Genomic DNA, 11,424 nt, shown 5'->3' with positions numbered 1-11,424 from the left:
GCAATAATCGAAAGGTTGGTAATAAAATAAGACCAGTGAAAGGTTGGATTATTAGAATCAAATTTTCTTAATAGTATATAATGATACATTATAATGTACCATTGTAGAATTAGCTTTTTTTTCCAAAAGTTTGCCAAGTTTACCTTTTTACCCTCCTATATGCTTTGTAAATACATAGCAGCTATACACTGAGATTGTGGTCAGGATGTTACACGCAACATGTGAAGGAGGTTGTACAGACTGCTCATTGGGCCTTGCCTAGGTTTAGAGTACCAGGTCCAGTTGTGCGTAGTGTAATGCTGGCAGCGTTTTTTAGTGTTTGCTGTGCATCTTAAGTATGTCCAAATGCTAATTTTGTGTTGGTGCGTATTAGTTAGGATTTTTTATTATTATTAAGATTTATTTCAAAATATTCAAATGTTACCGGCAAAAGTCATTCTTCGGCCGTTTCTTTTTAGTTGACATGTTAATTTACTCACATTTATCGATGTACAAATTCAACCGTTAATATCTTTAATAATCGATTACTTAAAAATATAAAAGGTTGATATTTTGAAAATATACATCGCGACGAATCTAACAAGACCTCACATGACTATATTTATCATTACGTATAAATCACAAAATACGGTGAAAGAGAAATGTAAATAGTGTTCAAGTCAAAACGTGTCAACTAAAAAACTTGAAGGTAATATATAATAATTTTTTTTTTTTTTTAAAAAAAAAAAAAAAAAAAAAAAAAAAAAAAAAAAAAAAAACACCTATTATAAGAAAAACTTTTTTTTTTTGAACGAGTTATAAGAAAAACTTGATAATGAAAAAAAATCTCATTAACAAATGCAGCATTATCAATAAATGAAACCATTCATGAACACTAACTTTCAGAAAAACAAAAGCTCAAGGTCAAGAGACTCGCCTAAGTTAAATGAGCATGAACAAAATAGTAATCAATTCAACTCGGCTTGTTCACACCTCTAGTTAAAAGACAAATTAGGAAATCTAGTACCAAACAAAATCAACTCTAGCACAGATAATATCCGATTTACCAATTCCTAATTATAAACAACATAATACCAAGGTCTCAATCTTCCCCTATAGAAATCAGAACAAGCAACAAATCAATTATAAATTCTTTATTGATTACCTTAAACCACTCAAAATCGCAAACCAATAAGAAGAAAAAAAAAACAGTATTGGTAAGAAATTTGCATGGAAATTGAAAGCGGGTCGAGACAGAAAGCTTTCCAATGGAATAAACATATAGAACCATTCTACTAAAGTACAATACACTGTAGTATTTTTCCAACTTTAAAAAAATTTAAATTCCAGACTCTAATCTTTATGGTACACAATATGGGTACAGAAGACATGATCCTACGCTAGCTACTGAACTACAATTATTACAAATACAAATCTTCGACCAGCTCCAAATAAAACTCAAAATTGTGAAAAAGGCCTTGTAAATGGTAACCTATCCCCAAAAAAGAAAAGTTTTATAAAATGGAAGGACTAACCTTCCTTTCCTGAAATATACGATGGATAAACCTAGGCGAAAGCCAAGTCATCCCAGCAGCCTGGTGTCATGCCCAATTGCCCATTCTTGCTCCATGAGAAAACCAATACAGGACACCTTTGTTCCATAAATTCTTGTGACACAGCCACATTTACTTTCTCCGTATTTGTTTTTTTTACTTTCACAATTCTACGGCTTGCTTTATCCACACCACCACTACCTAATGAAAAGCTCCCAGCCCCACCAGCATTAAATTCTAGACTACCAGAGGGCTGAAATGGTGTGTTCTGGGGAGCAAATTGATTCTGCTGGCCGGAAAATTGAAATGGGCTTCCTGCAGATGGAGCTGCTGCTCCATTGAACACAAAATTGCTTGATGGTGCTGAAATTGGCTGACCAAAAACTGGTGCTGCTGGTGTGGAAACTTGCACAGAATCCTCAGCCATACTGTCTTCCATGCTCATTCGATCATTAATTCCAGCAGGGGGCGTCAAACCAAATGCAAATGGTGAGGTAGAGCTAGCAAATGCCGGCTGAGATGAAAATGTTGTACTCAGAGCAGATGTGGAAGCTGCAGCAGAAGGGACTGAGAAAACGGAGGCTGTGGATGAACCAGCCCCAAATGAAAACACTCCACTGTTGGCTGCTGGAGAGCTAGAGATAGCTACAAACACATTTGGGTTGCTATTACTAGCTGCAGAGGTACTGGAGGTAGCTCCAAACACAAGTGGGGTGCTGATACTAGCCGCAGAGGAGCTGGAAGTAGCTCCAAAAATCAGTGTGCTATTACTAGCTCCGGAAGTCCCAGAGGCTGTCGATCCAAAATTAAACCCAGTAATTTGAGATGATGAGCCAAACATAGAACCAGAGGTGGCAGGTTTAGACGATTGCAAACCAAATATGGTGGATGATGTATTACTACTAGAGCTAACAGGTGCAGTCACTGAAGGGAAACCAACACTAGATACGAACCCTGAGCCAGTAGTGAAATGGTTAGAACCAATGCTTACAGAAGCACTACCATTAACACTAGGAGGTGCACTAAACCCAAAAATATTAGATGAAGGTGAGGAAGCAGATTGACTTGAGAAATTTGGTGTCGAACTTGAGAATGCAACAGCAGATGATGATGCAGAACTAAAGAAAGCTGGAGGAGCAGTTTGGGTCTCGCCACTGGCAGACTTGGAAGTAGAAGCATTAAATTCAGATATAGTGTTCCCTACAGTAGCAGTTTCAACAGGTTTTACACTAAACAGGCCACCAATTGAATTGCTAACAGCAGTCTCACTTGATTTAGGTCCAGCAATAGACTCCAAAGCTGACGCTGAGGTAGACAGAACTGCAGAAGATCCGAATTGGAAACTGGAACCAAAAGCTGATGGAGCAGATGTTGAGGTAGAAAACTGACTACTGCTGCTCCCAAAGTTTAGCAAGCCCCCAGTAGTAGCAGAGCTGAACATGGTTCCTGCCGAAGTAACTGAGGAAAAGGTTGATACAGCATTGCCATTAGAAACAGAGAGTGATGGCGATGGTGAAGACGACACTGACACGGGAACTGTAACCTGATCATTTGAACTACTTGAAGTTTGAACGGGAGATGACACACCCATTGTCCCAGATAACGTACTGGATAATCCATTGCTAAGTGTTGCACCATTTGATTGTGTTCCAAAGGAAAATAAACCTTTGGCTGAGTTTGCCACAGAAGAAGGGTCACCCTCCATTCTCTTAGAAACATCCCCAAAATGAAGGGTGTTCTTCTTGACCGTATCAGGTCCATCTGCTTCAGTTGCACTGGAAATAGCAATAGCCATAAGTATTCAAGTCAAAGAGAAAGCATCAGAGTCTAACATAATTGCACCAAAAAACAAATAAAAATTTACTATAAATTCAAGTTCAAGAAATATCTGAGAGTGGCAAGTATTGTAGTAAAGCGCGCTAGCCCGTGTACGTTAATCTGCTAATTTGTGCAACTGTTCTAACTATAGCCACTCCAGCCAATGGGAAGGGAGGATAAGCTAGTCACATATATAATTATTTTCCAATGGTAAAACATACCACTCTCCTCAAGCCCTGAAGTACAATGACAAAGTTTATAGCTAATATCTATCAAATTTCTCCAACAAGACCTTCATTATAGTCCATAATATAAAAAATTCTCAGAAGCCAAGAAAAAGCTCAAGTCTAAAACACAAGTTATTTGTTGTTTTGCCAAAAATCAGATTAACAGAGGTTCAAACATTATGTTCCCATTCTCATTTAGCAGGAGTCAACTTTCACCTCAGTCTGATTTTCTATTCTAGCCAAGTAACTTGGAAGTAGAATGACAAATGGATACAAGGGTAGAACTGTAAATGCTTCTTACAGAGTCCTTAGACAAAATACTAACAATCGAAGGTAGGAGTCTACTTTCCAAAATAGAGTGTAAGAGAGCATTAAGTACCTGCTTGGCAACTCTGACTTAATGTCCTTTGCAGATGCAGAGTTTGAGCTTGTTGCAATGATATCATTTATTTTTTCAGTCTGTCCAGCAACATTGTTCATTTCCGCAGTTGAAAGAGGATAACTTACTGCAGCTTGTGTACTAGTGCTAGTTGATAATGATGCTGAAAATCCAATAGGAACAGAAAAGCCAGAAAATGTTTGTGCAGCAGCAAACCCATCTGTTGGGGACTCTTTTATTGAGCCCGATGAAATTGTTGATGATTTTAATTCTGGAGCTAGAGGACTCCCAGCTGAGATTGCCACACTTTGAGGGTTATCAGAGATGGAAGCAGAATTTTTAGCCAACTCATGGTCTTCCACTCCTTTAACAAATGGAGTTGACGCAACACCATTTGCATGAACATCATCATCCAGCTCCAGATAGTCCTAGATGAGACAATATAGCAAACTTTTATCAAAATATTATCATCAGAATATAAAAAGAACAAAACACAATATTCAAGATCTACACTTCAAAGACAGAACTATAACAAAAACTATTAAAATTCAACACCATGGTGCAGACAACTTTAGCCAATAGAGAAGACATGCAGATAGTATTTCAAAGGCAATATCACTTGTGTAGGCAAAAATTAAACATTTTCCATTTACAACCACAAGAAACTGAGTCAATCTAGAAATTACATTTCCATTGCAATCACATTCAAAAAAAAATATCCAAGTTCTCTATAGCAAAGAGTATGTCCAAGTTGAGTGCTTGCAAATGAGTGGAACTTGTTGATCAAATATAGATGCATTAATTAATTACAAAGGATGCAAAAATGGCTAAATGAGTCAAACTAGAAATGTGGACATTCTATTTCAAAGAGGGCATAACTATGCATAAAATAAAACCTAAACTAAATTGTGTCCATTGATTCCATACACACATACAATGTACAATTTATCTTGACATACATACGAACAAAAGGAGTGTGTTTAGTATTAACTAAAAATGAGGTCAAGGATAATCTAGTTCCTATACAGGATGCAGCAGAGAGATAACGAAATAAATACCTCATGAGCACTCATCTGAAATGCCCGTTTTTTCTGCGGATGGTCATAATTTGACCGAGGATTCTTAAAATCCAGGGCCTTAGTAGGTCTTCCAGCCTCTTCACCTTCCTCAACAGAGGGAACAGACTTGTGAAAGCTACCTTCTACCCTTTGTGAAATTTGAAGTGACTGATCAGGTGCATTAGAAGAGTCGACCAAACCACTCTCCTTCCTACTGTCTTCAATAGTCTGCAAAACCTTCAGTGAATCTGTATTCATGCTCTTACGAGCCAATCCATCTCGCATATCAGTTGCCATCTTCCCAGATGAACTTCCTCCTACGATGTCGAATTTCTTCTCAGGAGACTTCCCTTTTGAAGAGAATTTGTCAAGCTGTTGGAAGATCTTTCGAGCCGTTTCAATAGACTGCGGAGGAACACTTTTATATCTTGTATTATGCATGTCATTGTCTACAAGTGCTTTTGATGAACGGAGGTTGGCACTCCCATTAATAGAAGAGGGCACTTCAGTAGCATCTGTAAGAAACCCAGATCCTTGTTTTACATGTGTAGCACCAGAAACAGGCTGAGACAAGGCTTTATAGTGCAGAAGATTAGGCTTTTGACGGATCCTACGTATGGGACCAACAAATCCTATATCACTTTCCAAGGCAGAACTCCTGCGCTTCAGAACCTGACAAAAGTAGAAACCAAAATTAGCAAGCACACATCACACCTACAAAGGCTACAACCAATATCTCATAGATAGATATTACCTGTCTGTTAGATCCACTAAGCTGTTGAATCTCCGTTGCATTATGAGATGATGATGACGCACCATGGGCACCATAAGAAGTTTCAGCAGCCTGAATCATGCACATAAATATAAGCAAGCACTAATGTGACTCAACAAATTTCAACAGATTTTCTAGAGCAAACCTTAAACACTTCTGTAGGATGAGGCCTGGAATATGGTGTACGAGCCATACTGTATATTGCAGATCTTCCTCTATATCTAGGGGTCATAAAACCATTAGCAGCAGCTCCAATCTCATTGGCAGGCTTTTGAATAAGAGATGTGGCTGGAGATTTTGGTTGAAAAAATGGATTATAAGAAGCAGATAAGTCCTCTCTCGGCACTGATGGAGATGCTCTCGTAGGCCTGCTACCCATGTATGCTTTAGCAAGCTCAGCAGGGGAAGCAACAACATCTTCAAGTACCTAGATACACAAAACATTTGCATGGGAAAACTCAGCATGACCATTTCAAATATAAGAGGAGACAGAAGTCAAAACAATTAGAATCTCAAGATATATCCCACCTTTGATCTCGTGACAGGAGTAGTGATGGCTGCAGGGAGTACACGCTCTGCTCCATTCTCATTAGCAGGATAATTAGTTAGAATTTCACATCTATTATGAAAAGCTTTCTCGTCTGAAGAGTTGGGTTCTGAACTTCCCTTCTCATTTTCAACCAGATTATCAACAGTTCTTGACTTCAATAGTGCAGTTAGATGATCTATCTCAGACCTGGGGGCCAAAAGAGAAAGAGAGAGAGATATAGACGGATTAGGGCAATGTTAAAGTCCATATTTGATACTCCACACACATGAAATGCCAATTTGCTTTACCAATAGTACATCTCAATGTTCTACACTGTCTCTAAATTGAATTTAAAAGTGGCTACAAATATTCAACCAAAACTCAAAATTTATATCATGATAACTTGCCCACTTATCATTGTACACAAGTCCATGCCTAGCTAACAACTTTTAAAAAGCAGATAAAATTAAACAACCCAGAGATTGCACTTTCACTTAAGCCTTATTGGGCTTATTCCATTATTCATCTAGGTTGACAAGAATCAATGCTTCTAAAGTTCTAAGAAAAAAAGGAGGGAAAGAAAATTTAATCTGATCATATGTACCACATTTAGCTTTTGAAATCAGATTTTGGTTACATTTGACTGTTAGCATAATATTTTTATAGAAGACTATCAGAAAGTGTAGTGATCCAAAAGATGAAAAGCAATCTTCCTGTATTTTAATAATTTTAATTTCATTTGAAGCTTTCTATATAATTCATCTAACTTAACTGGGATTGCTCACATAAACAAAATTCTAAGAGAACATAATTTATAAATTGAATGTAGGCAACTGAAATATGTAGTACCAAAGTGGATAAAGTGTATTGTATTATGTAAAAAAATTTAATCCCTTCAAAAAAAAAAGTAAAAATTTTAATTTCCACAAAAAGGGACAACCAAAGAAGGATGGTAGAGAAAATTTTCAGGTTTTACTGGAAAGAATAAGAATTTTCCCTCATCACCATCTATGATTTTGAAAAGAAACACCAACAAGCAAGAATATGTCTCACACTCAAAGTGGTCTCCATCATACTGTGGTAAAGAGTAGAAGTAAAGATCTCCTCTTAACCATTTCTTAATAGTGTCAAAATAAAACAAAAACATACCCGCGGGTGGGGGGGGGGGGGGGGGGAATTTGCCAACACAACCTATATTCAAGGCAAGATTTATTATATTATTACCATGCAAATAACATTAGCAAAAAACTAACATTAGCAAAAAACTAACAGGACTTGCCTAGTAAAGGTCTTTTGCTTCAAAATATCCTCCAAATCTGCAACCTCACCGCTCCGAGATACTCTGCTTGGATCATTACCTTTAGAAGCAACTGCTTCTTTGTTGCCAGAAGGGCCAACCTAGTCAATATGAATTAGTGATGAGCTGTAACAGAAAATATATATGGTCCAAGGGTAGTGACAAGTAACAACAATTTAAGAGCACAATGATAAGTTTACACAAAGGTCATACCGTCAAAGTAAGAGCATCGATATAACTATTTTCTCCGAATAACATAGCTTAAATTCAGATAATTGAAAAGTGATTTGAACAGATATCAGTCATACATTTTATTTATCCTAGCATTCCAATTACAAAAGTTTTGCCGCTTCAGTTAAACCTTGTAATATTGACAATTTTTCTTATCAGATCAACTCAGATTTATACATACAACTACTAAGGACAAATACAACATATTTAAATCTTACTTCCAGATCTCATTTTAACTAATTAAATAAAACTATAAATTGTTTGGGCCCCATTATAATATTCAGTCCTTATCTCAAAACCAACTAAATGGACCTCATCGAATTCAAAGAAATGGGACATTGGGGGTGCGGATTTCCCTGACCCTACCCTCCCCCTTCAAAACTCACTCAAAGACTTGCCTGCATATTTGGGTTGGGTTAATCCGTGACATGTGAAGGGTTCTTAGTTTAGTGATCCTTATATACCAAAACCAAATAAATTGAGTTATTGACCCTAGGGTGGGTGGAGATTCCCCATATCCTCAGCCAAACCCCCCAACTCAAAAATTTAGCCTATGAATTAGGTCACCCTCCCCTCCTTTCCCCTCACCCCACTCAAAGGCTTGGCTTGGCCTGTGTGTAGGGCTTGGTTAACCTGTGAAAGTTGTGAGGGACAATCTAGCAGAGTCTCCCTTACCCAGCAAAATAAAATGGACCCTCACACTTTCTTTGATTGCTATATTGCATATATGAATATGAGCTTCACCAAAACAAAGCCAAATCAATCTAACTCCAATCTATTACAAGGAATCATTTACGTAGGACATCTAAAGTACTGTAAGGCGTCCGAGCATCTACAATTTTCTTTCAAATATGAAATTGCAACAATGACTACCATGTTGCTATATACAACCTACTTCCTCCATCCAATTTATTTGCCACATGTAATACTTAGACATCCCAAATTACATGCTATACAACATTAAATCATTTTTCTCCACTTTATTATGATAGTTATGCCCCAAATTGCTTGCCCACTTTATTCTCACTACATTTTCACTTCAATCAAAAAAAAAATTGGGCCAAACAAATGTCGCAAGAAATTTTAAACAACACAGAAATATTATTCGGAAATATAGAAGAAGAATATCTGTAAAGTTAGGTCCAATACTAAAGAGGCATACACTATCACACTCACTAGAATACATATTCTATTCTTTATTGTGTATGGAACAGTTTTTTGATTCAAAAACATGAATTTTGAATAGGCAAAAATAATATCGTCATTAAGAATACAAATTTAAAAGTATAGCAGATAGGCAAGACATGTACAATATATGAGACATACATTTGTCGTGGTTTCTGGCTGCTCGTCCACTATCTCTGGCGTCTCATCTATATAAATGGAAAAAGTCAAATGGAAATTACTCAGATCAGAATTTCAGATTTATATTTGGCTTGAGTTTAAATATAAAAAACACAATTTTAAACATCACTATTCAATTAGACGTGTAAACTAAAATCAAGATCAAAATAGCAACAACAATAAAACCAGATTAGAATCATACATTAAAATCTTAATCAAGGTAACCTTAATCAGTGCAAACAACCGCCAATGCCAACCCCATCACTTTTATCACAACTAGTTATGACGGTACAGCATTCAAATGTAATCAAACACGACATCAACACCAAAACAGGACAGATTATAAACTTGGACGATAATTTAGAGCAAGCAAATACAGGAAATCAGCTACTAATAAACTACACACAACCTAAAAAAAGTAAGACAACATCCCCAAAATACAATCACTTTTTACTTCACACCTTCACGGCTTCTGAATCTATAGAAGATACCTTAATAACCTTATAAGCAAGCATTTTCAGCAAAACGTTCAAATGACATTTAAGTTAAACAATTCTAATCAATCATACATTCCTCCTTTCCCTAATAACCAATTCCAAGTTCCCAGATTACCCAATAACCAGATTCCAAAAGTACCCAATTTTCCCAAATTAATCAATTCCCAAATCCCAAATTAAGCTAAAACACAAAAATTAAAACAAAACCCATCATTCCCAAACACAAATCCCAAATTATTCAATTCAAAAACAAATTATTAAGCTAAATTCGCAATAAAAACAGCCCAAATATCAGAAGAAAAAAAAATAGAGGGGGGGAACAGTAAAATACCATGAGAAGATTGCGGAGGTGGAGGAGGAGGAGGAAGAAGGCGTTTCCGAAAGACGGAAGAAAAAAGCTTGTGAGCACCAGCAGTGATAAGGCGTGAAGCTGGATCGACAAGCTTCGAAAGCCAACCATTATTCTCTCTTTCAGCGGCAGCACCGACGAGCTGAGTAGGGCGTAAAGCAGTCGGCGGCCTATCGTAAGGCGTGGCTTGGGTTCGTCGAAAGGGCTTCTTCCGGAATTTGCCGCCTGCTCCGGCGCTTGCCTCCGACGCCATGGATTTGCAGAGGAGAGAGAAAGTGAGAATGCGAAGAAGAGGAGAGAGAAAGTGAAAGAGAGAGAAAAAGTAGAGTGGAATTAGGGTTTTGCGAAATTGCAAAATTTGGATGTTGGTGCGGAAGAGAGAGGGAGAAATTCTGAATCCTGATTTTTTATTTTTTATTTTTTTGGCTTTTTTTTTTATTATCTTTTAACCCGTTGTGGCTTGTGGGTAATTAGTTTGGAGAAAATCCTCGTTAACATGCATATTAATGAGGAGCGAGCGTTTATATGGGGGCAATGCACGTCATTTCGCCATCTATATTAAGGGTAAAGTCATCAACAACAATTGGCGAGTTAACGGAAGAGTAGTGGAGTTAAGTCTTAACAATCTAACCCTGTCAAAAAAAAAAGTCTTAACAATCTAACGCCATGTTTGACCTCGTTCAACAATCCTCATCAGCTCCTATTAGGTTGTTAAGAGCAACTCTAATGGTTGCTTTTAGGGACTAGCTTACAATTTTAATAATTTTCAAGCTAATAGCTAAACCATTGGAGGAAAGTTTAATAATTAGCTTGGTCAAGCTAATGCCAAGAAAATTAGCTTAGCTAAGCTAATCAAGTTAGAAATTAATTGTCTCTAATAAAATACTAATTATTTAAAAAAATAAAGCTGAAAAATCTAAATGCTAATTAGCTTAACCATTGTGGCATAAATTAGCTAGAATGAAATATAGTTTTGTAATCCTAGGTGGCATGGCAAGCTAATTTGATAATTAGCTTTTCGTTGGAGTTGTTCTAATGGAGGTAGCTAGCAGTAACTTGGTGAAGAATTGAAGTGATATTACTAGGTAGTTGTTGAGGCGACCAATTGTAGTACCGATTATAAAGGGTTAAGGAGGTGGAGGCGGCGGCTACAGTACCGGTGAACAATTTTGTGGAGCTAGGTTTTTGAAAGGTATGTGTCGTATCCTTCCTAATTAGACCTTATGACAAGAATGGAGTAGAGAAGAAGGAGGAGAGCAAGTTGTTCGTGTTCTCCAAATTCAACACCAACGGGGTGAGCTTGTGATTCCCAAAATGAAGACAAAACGGGATTAAAATTGACCGTTAACCATGGAATAACGTCCGCAGTTATGTGCCAACTCAGCTCCAAC

At 37.1% G+C, this 11,424-nt stretch overlaps 1 protein-coding gene across 2 annotated transcripts; it reads right to left on the bottom strand.

Annotated features, from left to right (window-relative positions):
* Positions 1–1,227: 1,227 nt before the first annotated feature.
* Positions 1,228–10,707, bottom strand: LOC110713213 (nuclear pore complex protein NUP1-like). Of its 2 annotated transcripts, none has more exons than XM_021891672.1 (9): positions 10,016–10,707; positions 9,170–9,216; positions 7,595–7,713; positions 6,315–6,522; positions 5,929–6,213; positions 5,769–5,858; positions 5,015–5,686; positions 3,957–4,384; positions 1,228–3,307 (listed from the first exon to the last, which is right to left on the bottom strand). In XM_021891672.1, the coding sequence occupies exons 1-9, from the start codon at positions 10,284–10,286 to the stop codon at positions 1,546–1,548; spliced, it is 3,882 nt and encodes a 1,293-aa protein (XP_021747364.1). In that variant the 5' UTR covers positions 10,287–10,707; the 3' UTR covers positions 1,228–1,545. The 2 variants fall into 2 exon arrangements, with proteins under 2 accessions (XP_021747364.1, XP_021747365.1); XM_021891673.1 differs by having other exon boundaries at positions 5,932–6,213; positions 10,016–10,705.
* Positions 10,708–11,424: the final 717 nt, after the last annotated feature.

The sequence above is a fragment of the Chenopodium quinoa genome, unplaced genomic scaffold, assembly GCF_001683475.1.
Source record: "Chenopodium quinoa cultivar QQ74 unplaced genomic scaffold, ASM168347v1, whole genome shotgun sequence".
NCBI lineage: Eukaryota > Viridiplantae > Streptophyta > Magnoliopsida > Caryophyllales > Amaranthaceae > Chenopodium > Chenopodium quinoa.
This window is presented reverse-complemented; position numbering and strand designations above follow the sequence as displayed.

Coding starts and splice junctions, on each gene's coding strand:
- LOC110713213 (XM_021891672.1), bottom strand. CDS start 10,286: ATGGCGTCGGAGGCAAGCGCCGGAGCAGGCGGCAAATTCCGGAAGAAG. Junction 5,687..5,768: donor TTAGTGGATCTAACAGACAG/GTAATATCTATC, acceptor TACTTTTGTCAG/GTTCTGAAGCGCAGGAGTTC. Junction 3,308..3,956: donor AAGTCAGAGTTGCCAAGCAG/GTACTTAATGCT, acceptor TGCTATTTCCAG/TGCAACTGAAGCAGATGGAC.